The sequence below is a fragment of the Rhinopithecus roxellana genome, chromosome 3, assembly GCF_007565055.1.
Source record: "Rhinopithecus roxellana isolate Shanxi Qingling chromosome 3, ASM756505v1, whole genome shotgun sequence".
NCBI classification, from domain to species: Eukaryota; Metazoa; Chordata; class Mammalia; order Primates; family Cercopithecidae; genus Rhinopithecus; species Rhinopithecus roxellana.
The window spans coordinates 99,447,616-99,463,123 of NC_044551.1; the positions used below are offsets into that span (position 1 = coordinate 99,447,616).

Here is a 15,508-nt window from a genome sequence, read left to right on the forward strand (position 1 = left end):
ACAGGCTATGTTGGCTTCCTCATTTCCCATTTACCCACAGAGTCTGGCCCTCATGATCATCGTGCCACTAAAATTTATTTGGAAAGGTTCTCTGGTGATTTCTCTATTTCCAAATGCCAAAGGCAGTTTAGTAGCTGCTCTTGGTTGTACTTGCCACTGGTGACTATCTTGTTTGTTTTTTCATGATTCTGTTCCTCTGTTTTATTTTGTTTGGTTGTTTTTGTTTTGTTTTATTCTCTGCTGTGCTGTTTATTCCCCCATCACCTTTGTGGCCTCTTCCTTTTTTGACCTTCATCCTAACACAGAATCATTCCCAGGTTCTGTCTTTGGTTTCCTAATCTTCTTATTGGGAAATTGGATCCACTCTCATTATTTTAACTCTCACCTATAGGCCAACAATTGCCACATCTATCTGCTAGCTCTAAACTCTATCCTCTAACTATTAAAAAAGGGAACTCATTTTTTAATACCCCAAATCTCCTTCCATGGCATAATGCAATGGCATCATAATCCACACAACCTTTCTGAAGAGAAAAACTAAGTCATTCTGGCTTCCTTGCTCTATCGATCCATTCCATCACCTGGTCCTTCCAATTTTTCCTCAAAATTTCTCAAACTCATTCTCCCCCTCCCCTACCAGAATAATCTTACCTGGATTGTTTTATAGCCAGCTAATTCCTGCTTCCCGCTTTGTTCTCCAACAAATCTATCTTCAACTGTTACTAGCATTATCTCAAAAAAACTCAAACCTGGCTATATCACATCCCTGGGTAAACCCTGTTAGTGGCCCCTGTGCCTTATAGATAAACCCAACCTCCTTCTCATCACAAAAACATGTCCTCTGGGACCTTCTTCCATCCTACTGCGTCTGCCTTATGTGCTGCCCTTCAAGTTTATACATTTTATCTTCTAGTAATATTAATTCTTAATAGTCACCTGGCTGTTTCACATCACTGTATCTTAATTTAGGCTACTTTTTCCAGTTAGAATGATTTCTGTCTCTTTTTGGCAGAGTAGGCAACTGACTCCTATTCCTCCTTCAAAACTTCTCTCAGATACCATCATTTCTTCCAGGAGGTCTTCATTCAATTCCCATGCTGGGCTAGTTTCTTCCCCACTATTCTCTTAAAAATGCCTGTACATAGCACAGTAGATTGAAATTCATAGTTAATGTAATAGCAAGACATTGCTCAAATTTTAGTGAACCTGACCAAATTATTTCTTTTTTTTTAAATTAAGAGACAGGGTCCTCAGGCTGAAGTACAGTACAGTGGCATGATAAGAGCTCACTGCAGCTTTGAACTCCTGGGCTCAAGTGATCCTTCCACCTCAGCCTTCCAAGTAGCTGGAACTATAGGCTTGTACCACCGCACCCGTCTAATTTCTATATTATTTGTGGTAGAGGCAGGGTCTTGTCATGTTGCCCAGGTTGACCTCAAACTCCTGGCCTCAAGTGATCCTCCCATCTCGGCCTCCCAAAGTGCTGGGATTATAGGTGTGAGTCACTGCACTGGGCCTAATGTTCTAGGGGACACAGTTCATGCCTAATACATCCTAATAATCTATAATTTTTAATGTCTAAAAATAGTAGGTCCTCAAAAAGTGTGCATTAAATTCAATTATTGTGGAAATATAAGTACTTAAATGAATATAAAGTAAATTCAAATGCTAATATAATTATTAAGTTCCCAAGTGGGAAACTGGTATCTCTTAGGTATTCCCCAATTTCATTTCTGAGGAAAAGGGCTTTTTAACCTAAAATTGTATTCTCTATTTAAGTACAACCTTTGATTATTTTCAGACATTAAGTATATCAGAGAAGCTTGCAACTCTACTAATAATGAATTTGGTCTCCATTTGTGTTACAGGTTTAAATTATGTTACTCCATTAGGCATCTCTGCTAGGAACCAATCCAGAAGGCATTGTGGGAAAGTGGGGTTGTCTGATGCAATGCGAATGCTGATATGTCTCTATAAACATGTAAGAGGATAGTTTAGGTATGTTCCAGCGGCAGTCCTGCTTTAAACAGGTATATGTTTACCGAGGGAAAGAAATAAAAGGAAATAAAAAAAATAAAGAGGACAAACCACATAAGAAAGCAAGGACTCTATTCATATTAAAAAGGCTTTCCTTCGTTTGTTCAGTCCGATAGAATTCTTTATACAAAAACTACAGAAGTGCGCAGAGAAGTAGGGCAGTTCTCAAAGACTCTTCAGGTTGGAAGGGATCTAACAAATCAGGTCATTCAGCCCTCTCTTTACAGAGAAGGAAACTGAAGACCAAAGAGGAGAACGACTTCCCTAAAGTTTCAAAGAGTCAGTAGTAGAGCCAAAGCTGTACAAGAAGGAGAGAGCAAAGCAAGAGGGGGCACCTAACCGGGGGCTCCGAGTCCTTCCCCCTTCTGCTCTCACTGCGAGTCCTGCCAGCCCCAGCCAGTCACGCCACAGGAGATCCGTAAGTGCCCATCAAGAACACGCATTTGAACTTTCAAGTATCCTCTCCTTGTTCCTCCCTCTGCCTGAAATAATTTTCTCCCTCCAGTTAAAGGCACATTCTTCCTTGTCCCTCAACCTCACTTCAAACAGCACCTCTTATCTCACCCCACAAAACACAAATTGCCTGCATCTCTGTCCTCACAACATTTAATTACTGTGGAATTCTTATCACATGGTATTAGTTATGTGGGAATGCATCCCGCTCCCCTCTCCCCAGACTGGACACTCTTAAAGGGCATCACACAAACCTCATTTAGCCTTGTATTCCCTGCACAGAGTAAGCACCAGGTGACTGCTTGCTGAATTACTTATTTTGGATTAGAGAAGAGTGAAGACATAGCACCTAAAAGTTACTGAACAGTACAGTGTTAAAATTAGATCTTAGATAAAATGGTTGTGTAACACTGCTGTGCTAATGAGTCCTTTCTGACCCAAAGTCAGGAACAGAATATGCTTGTCCGTCGGTATGCTCAGGAACTTCTCAGGGAGTAAACCAGTCAGCTAACAGAGGTTAACTATCAGGTGCCAGACAAAAATGGAAAGCTTAATGCTAAAAATTGATAATTATCATGTGGGAAAGTCAGGGGTAGTGTCTTATAGACAGTGAAAGAAAGGCCATTTGGAATATGGGCAGGGGGTTTGAAAAAGTGTGACTTCTACACAAATTACCATAATGTGCAATAGAGTAGAAGCTAGTACAAGAAGATTGTGATAGCTGAACTTTCACTGCCTAAGCTCATGGACATTTAAAAAAAATAATTTTTAATTTAAAAATAATTTTTAATACTTATGACACACCAACACCTACCTGAGTATATTATAAACACTGAAAAAGAATAATCACTATAAAATTTTACTATTTTCATAATATGGTTACAAAGTAATAAATGTTGAATTGGATGTATAGAAATTAGTTTGTTAAGGATTGCCAAAACTCAGTCTTATTTTATAGTCACATCTTGTTTTTCATAAAAAATGATCTTATCCACAGAGTGGTTTAAAGATGTTTAAACTATTCTTATTCACCAAATTTGGCTTCAAGTAACTCCAGGTTGTTTTTCAAAACCTGAATTCACTCTCAAAAGAAGATTTGCCAACCTTATGACTATTGCAAGAATTGGCTCCAGGCTTTGAAAGTAACACTACAAGAAGAATTTCAAGAAGATTTTGTGCAATTGCAGCATTGTTGGAAAAGTTCTTGGGTTCCTTTGGTGACTACTTTTAAAGATACAACATTCACATGCTTTTAAAACACATCAGTCACATCACTTTATAGAAACACTCTGTACTTGTGCAAAGAAGAACCCATTTATGGTTTTTAAAAATTGGAATCCATGAATGACTGCTCTGCCAATTACGATGTAGAGCTTCAACCGAAAAAATGAACTTCTCTACTGCTAGGTTGGAGCACAGATGAATATGCAAGTATCCAAAGAGATACCTGTGTTTGACAATACAGAGAAAGCACAAGTGCTCAACTGACAGCTAATCTTGTCTTCTACAGAGCATTATAAATTCTTTCAATGTTAGAATTGTAGAATGGAAATGAGTGTTTGTTCTATAAAGATTAGAAAACACACATACAAAAGTTAAGAGAGCTACACAGGGTTGCACAGACTTTAACAGGAGGTACTTTGTCTTCTGCATCTTTGCCCTTCCTAAATCTAGTGCGATTGTATAATGAATGATTTTAGGAGGCTGGTTCAGTTTAGACTGCCTGGCTTTCTATTTTGACTTCAACACTTTAACAGCTGTTATGACTTGGGCAAGTCACCGTGTCTCTCCTACATATAAAACGTGATGAAAATAGTACCTACCTTATTATATGTATATCTGTAAAAGCACTTTGAATAGTGTCTAATGAATAGCAATGATATTACTTCATCTTGTCTAAGCTTTGACATATTTTCTGGAGCTACTTAGTGTCTTCTTTGAAAGAAGATCAAATCTCAAAACAAAATATTTCTTTCCTCTCTATTCCATTTTCCTTATGGTAAAGGCTTTACGTGTTTCATCCTGGTAATATTGAAGACACTTAGCATGGTACCTATGGCACAGGAGTACTTAGTAAATGTCACTTGAGTACTCAATCAAGTCTCTCTGGTCATCATCAACTGTCAAATACTGCTTTTCTCTTAGCTCATATGCTTTTTATTATTCTGATGCAAGGTCTGATATTTTGTGATTTTAGAATTTGAGAAAAGGTGCTGTGATTCTTTGTAAAATGTTCAGAAAAGATCCTGATTAAATCAAGAACACACCTAAGAAATCTACCAACTTCACATCAAGAGAGGTCCAACTTTATATACTATGCAACTTTGTTATTAAGGAAGGAAGGGAGAGCCAGAGGAAAAGAAATATATTCTTAACAATAAACATAGGCTTTTTGAGGACCACACCATATAGTACGTAGAGCATCCTACATAATATTTAAGGATTAAATAGATCAAATGAGGTGTTATTTTCTAATGAATTACAGAAACAATGTAGTGATAATAAAAGTTGTTCTGATGAATTGACAGTTTTTCATCACTATCGATATACAGCAATTCAACTCACAATACACATTTTACAGCAATACACACTAAAGGTTTCAGAATCATTTGTAGGAACACAACTGTTTCAGAAAATAATCCTTAATTATTATAAAGGACACAAAAACTAGCATACTGTTTTTCCAAGGTTCTTCCTAGTTTTTAACTCACTGCACAAGCTGGGCATAATGTGAAAGACAACAATATGCATATAATCATCCACCTGATATATATGGACTTTAAGAAAACACCAACACGTATACACAGATCAACATCTCCACTAGGGCTGGGTACGGTGGCTCATGCCTGTAATCCCAGCACTTGGGAGGCTGAGGTGGGCAAATCTCTTGAATCCAGGAGTTCAAGACCAGTCTGGGCAACATGGTGAAACCCTGTCTCAACAAAAAAATAAGAAAAATAGCCAGGCCTGGTGGTGCATGCCTGTAGTCCCAGCTACTCCAGAGGCTGAGGTGGGGGGACCACCTGAGCCGAGAGGCTGAGACTGCAGTGAACTGTGATCACGCCACTGGACTCCAGCCTGGGTGACAGAATGAGACCCTGTCTCAAAAAACAAAACAAAACAAAAATCTCCATTAGGGAAGAAGAGGCATGTCAACACCCCATTTTATTGCCTGAGACAAGACAAGAATAGAATACAGAGAGAAGAGAAGGAATATCTTCCAGGGCAGAACAGGAAGATTTTGTAGGTTAATGGTAAATTAGCCAATTTTTTCTTTCTCTTTTCAATATAACTCAGTATTATTTCCCCCTCTCTTCTCCCAACTCTCTTCCATTTTCTCATCTCTTTACTCACTTTCTCCAACTTCACATTTCCGTTTCTCTCACCTTGGTCTCTTCCTTTTTAAAACAGGTCTCATCACCACTGTGCCCTATATTTAATAGTTCAGAGGGTGGCCCAGATATCACTACCTCATTTAATTAGGGGGTCTGTCTAGGATCATCCAGACTAGAAGAGAGGAACAGAAGAGATCAAGAAAATGAATTGGCAGGATGGCTCAGTCACAATTCCTCTGTTTAACACTGGGGGTCTACCTTACTAAGGTCATCACCATAAGATCGTATTCTAATGGGTTTGTTTACTACTGTTAAAACTATGAATTCATTTTATGGGTGGATAACTATTCTGCACAGAAGCTTGGAAAAAACAGTATTTGAGAGTAATGCCTGCCACTTATTGAGCTCTCCTATGGTGTGGAGCTACTGTGTGATCACACTTAATCATAACAATCTCACGAGATGCTTCATGTCGCCAAGTTCAACACGTGTATAGGTATACTGGAAGTTGGATAGTCTAAAAAAAAGGAAACTAATCAACAAAAAACTTGATTCTGGCCTTAAAATGACAATAGCATAAGAAAAAAGACCAAAACATTGGGAAGTGTTACCTTTGAGACAAGGAACTGTAAGGTAGGAGACAGGATGAAAGCCTCCATTTTTCATTTTGTATCTATCTATATTGTTTTACTTTCTGACTTTATACATGTATTGCTTTAAAAAACATCAACACATATGGGAAGACTATGTTCCAGGTGTCACTTAAAAAAACCAGTTATAAATATTAGATGCAAAATAAATTTTAAGAGGTCGTAAAAAAAAGTACCCAAATATCGCAGCCTGAGTTATCTTTGATGTTGTGGTTTGGGAAGTTTTCAAAATCTTAAGTATGAATGTCACTTAGTCAACATTCAACAGATGTTTATTGTTACAAAGTATAAAGCACTGACCTGTCTTTAAGACCCATCTTGTTTCTCTTGCTACATGAAAGCCCTTTCTTTCTTTCCTTTTTTTTTGTGTGTGTGAAAAGACATGTATTTATGAAGTAAAAGGCTTAGTAAAAGATCTAATCTAATTGTCTTTAAATCTAAGCCTATGGAACAAAGATTTCTATGAAATGCCCAGAAAAGGCAGATTTACAGAGATAGGGAGTAGATAGTGATTGCCTAGAGCTGGGGTTGGGAGTTGAAATAAGGATTTAAGAATAAATGTACCTCAGGGACCTCATTGGAGGGATGAAAATGTTCTTAAACTGGGTTATGGTGATGGTGCATCACTTGGTAATGTTACTAAGAGTCACAGAATTATACCTGGAAATGGGTAAATTTTATGAGGTAAAATCTCAATAAAGTTGTTACAAATACTATGCATCTTGGGACATCATGTCCATTATAAATACAGAAACCTTTGACACACATGCAGTTACCAATGACAGCTACGTATGTCTATCTTAGGGAATGTAAATTATTCTACTTTAGGAAATGTAGTTTCAGTTGGTTCTGCTTCTCTTCTCAAGGTGACGAATCAAACTTTGGATAAAACACTCCTCTTTAAGGATAAAGAAGCAGTCATTGAGGTGGCTGAGGAGGAATCCCTCTCAAGCATCTTTGCTCTATTACATTTGAAAATGTGCAAAGTGGCTAAAGCTGAGCATTTTAAAATTTAGAAAGGTGTTAAAGGACAGTTCTGTTGAAGTTTAGCAAATGGAAACAAAACTGCAGTTTAAAGCTGAGGGTCCAGGAAGCAGAATGAGGAATCAATGGTTGATGGATAGAAGTACTGGACAACAAGTGTATAACACCAAATCAGTAAGCAATATTGAAATTAGCTGGAAGGTCCCAAAATACTCATGGCATGAGATCCTTTGAGCATAAAGTAAAAACCAACACACCTGGTTAGATTCAAAGAAATGCTCAGGTGCCGTCACAAGAGTCCTCAGGGTCACTTTACAGAACATTACTGCAGGCTGCTGTAAGCATTTGACCTCTTTGAAGTTTGTCCATTTCGTTTAATTACATTTTATGTCATCCTCCCACCTCCATCCCACAGCATGTCCCAGATGTTAAAAAGTGAGGATTAATACAGCTACAGTTTATGGAGAGCTGATAATATGTAGGCACTAGGTGAAGTACATTTCTTTATTATTTTACTTTTTTCTTTAACATTGATTTTAAGTTCAGGGGTACGTATGCAGGTGTGTCATACAGGCAAACTTGTGTCATGGGGGTTTGTTATACAGATTATTTTGTCACTCAGCTATTAAACCTAGTACCCATTAGTTATTTTTCCTGATTTTCTCCCTCCTCCCACTCTCCACCCTCCAATAGATCCCAGTGTGTGTTGTTCCCCTCTATGTGTCCATGTGTTCTCATCATTTAGCTCTCACTTATAAGTGAGAACATGTGGTATTTGGTTTTCTGTTCCTGCATTAGTGTGCTAAAGATAATGGCCTGCAGCTCCATTCATGTTTATGCAAAGGACGTGATCTCGTTTTTATGGCTGGATAGTATTCCATGGTGTATATGTACCACATTTTCTTTATGCAATCTATCATTGATGGGCATTTAGGTTGATTCCATGTCTTTGCTATTGTGAATAGTGCAGCAATGAACATACACATGCATGTGTCTTTATAAAAGAACAATTTATATTTCTCTGGGTATATACCCAGTAAAGGGATTGCTGAATTGAATGGTATTTCTGTCCTTGGGTATTTGAGAAACTGCCATACTGCCTTCCACAATGGTCAAACTAATTTACACCCCCACCAGCAGTGTATAAGCATTCCTTTTTCTCTGCAACCTCACCAGCATCTGTTATTTTTTTGACTTTTTAATAACTGCCATCCTGACTGGTGTGAGATGGAATTTCATTGTAGTTTTGATTTGCGTTTCTCTAATGATGAGTGACGTTGAGCTTTTTTTCATGATTGTTGGCTGTATATATGTCTTCTTTTGAAAAGTGTCTGTTCTTATGTTTCCCATTTAAACTTCAAAGCAAGCCTGCATCAAACAGCTGACTTAAGTATTCCCCATTATAGATAATGAAACAGAGACTTAGAGGTGCTGAGTAACTTGCCAGAGTCACACCTGTAGGAGACAGGAAAGCCAGAATTCAAATACTAGTTTCCTACAGCCTGCATTCTTAACTACTTCATATAACTGCCCCGATAAATCAGCAATTTTCTGTGATATTAACCTCCAGTCATAGAGCTGATTTGGTTCACTATATATATTTTTCAAAACCTTTCAAACCAGAGCACACCGTTTATTTTTCTCCATTTTTAAAACTCCTCCATTGGGTGTTATACTTTAATATAATTTGTTTAATATAATTTATAAATATAATATGCTATGTATGACATTTTAAAATATGAGTTTTCATACATTGAAGGCCCATATTTAATGGATTAGTGGGTGAATTAATATATGTTAAAACATGTTATACATTATTCTTTCCTACCCCAAAGTTTGTAATGAAAAGTGAACTGGATCTTGCTATGTTGCCCAGGCTGGAGTACAGTGGCACAATCCACGATCTTGGCTCACTGCAACCTCTGCCTCCCAGGCCTCTCCCCTCAGCCTCCCTAGTAGTTGGGATTACAGGCATGAGCCATCACTCCTGGTTAACTTTTGTATTTATGGTAGAGACGGGGTTTCACCATATTGGCCAGGCTGGTCTCAAACTCTTGGCCTCAAGTAATCCACCTGCCTCGGCCTCCCAAAATGCTGGGATTATAGTGAGCTACCACACCCAGCCTGTCAGATCTGATGACCTGGAAATTAAAAAAAAAAAAAAATTATATGCACACCCATACACAGATAGGGAGATAATCTTCTTTTGCTAAATGGGAGCTTTCAAAGTTTGGAATTAAGTAAGCACTAAGTAAGAAACTGAGTTAGGTCCAACAATTATTTGCCTTTATTTCTCTTGCTTCTAATTCAAGATCAGTTCCTAACTTCAACCTGTGTTCCGTTTGTCAGGTACTCCAACATGCCATGCACAAAGACAGATAGTTTAGATGAGCGATGTTGCCACTGCAGGTCATTTATTTTTGCTTGAATTCACGATTTTAAGTAAAAATATATACTAAAAATAACCAACCTTTACTGATAATACCAGAGAGCTTCCTTTTAAGGTAAATGTTCTTGTTGCCCACATCTATCCTTTTTCTACATACATATGGAGTTGGACAAATTTCTAAAATTCTTACACCTTAAGTTATTAAAGTTCAAATGTTAAAAATTCAAATTGCAATTTGAATGATATTACATGTAATTTAATTCATTATTTGAAACATGAATCAAGATAACTTTTGCTCAAAATATATCAGCATTCATTTTGGGTACTTGTTGAAATTCATTAAAAGTAACCTGGACATTACTAAATGAGATCCAGAAGAAGCTTTAAGAAATAAAGGTGTGTTTCATAAAATGTGTAAAAAGCATGGGGGTTTGGGGGAGGGACAGCATTAGGAGAAATACCTAATGTAAATGATGAGTTGATGGGTGCAGCAAACCAACATGGCACATGTATACCTATGTAACAAACCTGCACGTTGTGCACAGGTACCCCAGAACTTAAATAACACACAAACAAACAAAAGTTAGAGCAAGGGTATTCCGGCCTCTTGAAGGAAAAAAAAATGTGTGTCAAAAAATGTCAGGCTATGCTATGACTGTTCAAGTACTGGGAACATAAAATTCAGAATAGAAAAGGTAATAAAAGCAGAGAAAGTTAGGATTTCAAAAGGAAATATAGAGCTAAAGTACTTATTCTTGGTCAGAAAGGGATTCATTGTATTTTTTTCATCAAATATGCACTTTGGTGAGGAGTGTACCAGCAGCTTCACCTTCTTCTAGCAGAAAGATGAACAAATTAGCCACAGCTCTTGGGCAAGTGAATGTACCTAGAAAGTCTAACCGCTACTGATAGGAAATGTGATTAAGAAAAATTTTAAACATAGAATTTCCCCTGACATAGTCAAGCTGATTGTCAGCTACACGCATATTACAGTATATATCTTAATTAGTGGGTCTGGGGTCTTAGCTTCCCCAGCTCACCAACAGATGGTTATCGAAAGTGACTGTTGCTTGGGCCTCTGAGAAATTCAATAAGGAAAAATGTAATCCGAGTCTGCAGCCTATTTAGAGGAAAGATAACTAATACAACTGGATTAGTGGGTGAATGAATATATGTTAACAACTTGAAACAGTACTTTGTACAAACTAAACTGTCAATAAACATTAATTGTTAATTAATCATCATAGTAACAGCAGCTAAATTCTATGAGATGGAAGCCACATGTGTACAAGGTGAATACTAGTAAAGAAGAGATGAGTATGGCCAGTAATGAAGGAAGGCTTCACATGAAGGAAAACTTGAGTTGATTTCTAGAAGTAGATGAAGAGAGAGGAGAGAGGGGAAAGGAATAGCGGTAAGGAAAAGTGAAGACAGAAGGGGATTCATTCGGTCCTATGTTTGACATACCAGTTCCTTATTCCTTCTGCATATCACTTCTTTTTTTGAGTTTTATAAGAAAAATATTTTTAAATTATTTTAAAATTAATATTATTTTTAATTGACAAATCATAATTGCTTACATTTATGGGGTACAAGATAATGTTTTGGTGTATGTATACAATGTGACATGATTAAATCAAGCAACATACCTATGGTCTTGCTTACCTATCATTTTTATGGTGAGACATTTGAAATTTACTCTTAGTTATTTTGAAACATACAATACATTGTTATTCACTAATCACCTTGCTGTGCAATAGATCTCAAAACTTATTCCTTCTAACTGAAACTTTTTACCCTCTGATCAACTCCCTATTCCCTCCTTCCCCACCCTTTCCACCTTCCAGCACCTGGCAACCACCATTCTACTATTTCTGTGAATCCAACTTTTAAATTTATTTTTAAATTAAATTATAGTTTTGAGACAGGGTCTCACTCTGCATCCAGGCTGGAATGCAGTGGCAAGAACATGGCTCACTGAACCTCAACTGCCTGGGCTCAAGTGATTCTCCCACCTCAGCCTCCTGAGACCACTGGGACCACAGGTGTGCGCCATCATGCTTAACTTTTTTTTTTTTTTTTCTGTAGAGATAGGGTCTCACTTTGTTGCCCAGGCTGCTCTTAAACTCCTGGGCTCAAGTGATCCTCCAGCCGCGGCCTCCCAAAGTGTTGGGATTATGGGCATGAGCCACAGTCCCAGGCCTGAGTCAACCTTTTTTAGATGTCACACACAAGTGAGATCATGCAGTGTTTGTTTTTCTATTCCTGGCTTATTGTGCCTAACATATGTCCTCTAGGTTCATCCATGTCACAAATGACAGGATCTTTCTTTTTAAAGGCTGAATAATATTGTGTATATATGCCACATTTTCTTATCCATTTATCCATTGATAGACAACTTAGATTGATTTCGTATCTTGTGTACACATAGCACATTTTCTTATCCATTCATCTGTTGATGGACACTTAGGCTGATTTCATATCTTGGCTATTATGAGTAATCTGCAATGAACACGGGAGTGCTGCATTTCACCCCTTTAAGTATAGGGCTGCTAGTATGATTGTTTGGCTATAAAAGATGTGCCTGCTGACTAGTATTAGGAAGTGAGGTTGCAATGGTCTGTGTGGGTCCAGATCATGAAGGATCTGAAAATCTTGGCAGAAGATCCCATTTTTAATAGTAGGCCATGGAAGGCCATCATAGATTCTGGAACAGAGGAACCGGTGCACAGCATAGTGGTTATAAGTTCATGCTGTAAAGTTAGGAGACCTGGGTTTGAATCCTGGATGCTCTTTTATTAACTATGTGACTCTGCCTAGTCTCAGAGCTTCAGTGCTTTTATCTGCAACATGGAAATAATAGCACCTGCCTCATTCTTTGTGAGAATGCATTTCAAGTGTTGAGCACACTCCCTGTCACATAGTAAGCATTCTCAGTAAGTGCCAGCTACTATTACTTAGGAGGCTAAGGCTCTAGGTGGCAAGGCCTACATGTGTGCAGTTACAGACGCAGGGAAATTGCGAGGAGCAAGTCATTCTAATCCATTGGGACACCCAGACTTCAACAAGACTTTGAGCTTAGTGATAATTAATCTAAGTTATGAAGTTCAAAACAGAAGTTAGACCAGGTTTCTAAGCACAAAAATTTGGCAACTTAAAATGATTTCAAAGTGGAATGATCACATCAGTATATCCTTATGATAATATATATTCCTCCTTCCTAAATTACTTTTTTGTTTGTTTGTTTGTTTGTTTGTTTGTTTTGAGACGGAGTCTCGCTCTGTCGCCCAGGCTGGAGTGCAGTGGCGGGATCTCAGCTCACTGCAAGCTCCGCCTCCCGGGTTTAGGCCATTCTCCTGCCTCAGCCTCCCAAGTAGCTGGGACTACAGGCGCCCGCCAACTCGCCCGGCTAGTTTTTTGTATTTTTTAGTAGAGACGGGGTTTCGCCGTGTTAGCTAGGTTGGTCTCGATCTCCTGACCTCGCGATCCACCCGTCTCGGCCTCCCAAAGTGCTGGGATTACAGGCTTGAGCCACCGCGCCCGGCCGATCCTAAATTACTCTTATCCTGATACCAAAACAAGAGTTTTAGAGCTCAGAAGGGTTAGTGTCTAAAATCATAGACTGAATTAGAGGTGACTTCAGTAGGCTTAGAAAATACCACTTTGTAGGAAAAAACAAACAACTCCTCCTCCCAAACTAATTTTACCAAAGCCTGCAAAATAGATAAATATTTTAACAGTAGAGAAGACTCAGTTATAGGCTAAACTCTTTATCATACCTTGTCTGTGTGTTTAATGTGGCAATGGTCACCAAAGTCCCTTGAAGTACAGTAATACTCATTTGTGCCTCCCCCATCCCCACTCTGCTCTTGAAGTTCCAGAAGGGCAGATCCAAAATAACATTTATCCTTGATTGCCCATCGTTATCGAACAAGGAGATACTCAGTTATCTGAACTAAAATGAATTTGTGAAAATGGTCATTCTAAACGAAGGACTGTGTTGGGACTTTGAGCTTCAATGTGGTTAGGCTTATTTTCTACAAAATTATTTTCCCAACATCCAGTGAGTTTTGAATTAAGAGAATTTGTTTAAATCCTACAGTAGACTTTTCAATCAATCTAAACCGTCTCCTTAACTGAGTATCTAGACAGAGAGAGAGAGAGAGAGAGAGATAGAGAGAGAGAGAGAGAGAGAGAGAGAGAGAGAGAGAGAGAGAGAGAGAGAGAGAGAGAGAGAGACACAAGATTGTCCATGTAGAAACTCCAGAAATCCGCATCCACCCAAAACGCGTCCCGGGGCAGAGAAGTTTGGGTTGCGCTCCTCCCACCTCCTTGGATGGGTCCCAGCTGAGAATACTCACTGGGCTGAACTAACTTTGCTCTCCCTCTTCCCGAGCACTTTCGCAGGCTTTGTGTCTTCCACATCTTGCTGTAATTCAGTCATCGGGGCCGTGTCTGGAGGGCACCTTCAGACTTCCGCGCGCCTGACTCTCCCCCGGCTCGTCCCGGCTGCTAGGTCCCGGGGCGCAGGCCAACCAAGCGGCGCCGTGCCCTCCCCTGTCCCCTCTGCCCCGCGCATCCAGGCCCGGCCGCGCCAAGCTCTCTGGGCTGCGGACCTGGACACGTCGGAGCGGGCGCGATTGGTCCGACCCAGTGTGGAAGAGCCCAGAGGGAGGGAAGGGGAGGGTCGAAGCGAAGTGACAGCCTCTTTCCCCAACCCAGGAGGCAGAGAAGAGAAAAAGGAAACCTGTTGAACGAGTCTTTCGGGAGAGGAAGCTAATTGGCCAAGCAGGTGGAGCATTTGCCTAAGAAGGCAGAATCTGTGTAGCCTCCTGGTAAATTAGGCTTTTTGTTTTCTATCCCGACTGTAACAGGGGGATTTTTAAAGAGGGCAGCCGGCTCTAGATACCGGAAATGGAGACGTCTGAGTGGGACGCCCTGTCACACAAATGCGCTGTGTGGGCTGGCCTATGCCCCATCCTAAATTATTCAAACAGGATATTGCTTCATTGAGGGACTGTCTCTTCTGCTTAAACAATAGCTCTGCTCAATTTTTTATGTGGGAATAACAAAGGTAATAAGTGGTTGCCTTTGGTGCTGTTTTGGTTAACCCTTCATCGTTCTCTGGGGGGCTTAGAGGGGAAAAGAAGAAGCAACCATCAAAATCTTCAAATATTGGGTTATGACTGTTCTCATCAAAATCAAAATTGGTGTTTTATAATTCCCAAGCCGTCTCTTCGTTGCCCACAGTTGTGCAAGTACCTTATTTACTATGCACTCAACCAGTACCATGAATGCCTCTTCTTTCCACCTTTTGGTGACATTTTGACTTGCCAGTTCTAAGGTTTTGCATTGGAAGCATCTGTTCATTCATTCATTGAACGAACTTTTGAGAGCAACCAAGTTCCAGGCATTGTTCTCAACCAGGGGTGTCCAATCTTTTGGCTTCCCTGGGCCACATCGGAAGAAGACGAAGTGTCTTGGGCCACACATAAAATACACTAACACTAAGGATAGATGATGAGCTTTAAAAAAGGCCCATGCAGGGGCCAGGCATGGTGGCTTACGCCTGAAATCCCAGCAGTTTGGGAGGTCGAGGCTGGTGGATCATTTGAGGTCAGGAGTTCGAGACTAGCATGGCCAACATAGTGAAACCCCGT

The 15,508-nt window shown here is 39.4% G+C and overlaps 1 protein-coding gene across 6 annotated transcripts in view; it reads right to left on the minus strand.

Annotated features, from left to right (window-relative positions):
• Positions 1–14,758, minus strand: part of GRAMD2B (GRAM domain containing 2B) — a 67,296-nt gene extending 52,538 nt beyond the window's left edge. For all 6 annotated transcript variants that reach the window (XM_010382443.2, XM_030927412.1, XM_030927413.1 and 3 more), the window contains exon 1: positions 14,210–14,758. In XM_010382443.2, the coding sequence (XP_010380745.1) occupies positions 14,210–14,292 (83 nt within the window). In that variant the 5' untranslated portion in view covers positions 14,293–14,758. The remainder of the gene's footprint in view (positions 1–14,209) is intronic.
• Between the last annotated feature and the right edge of the window lie 750 nt (positions 14,759–15,508).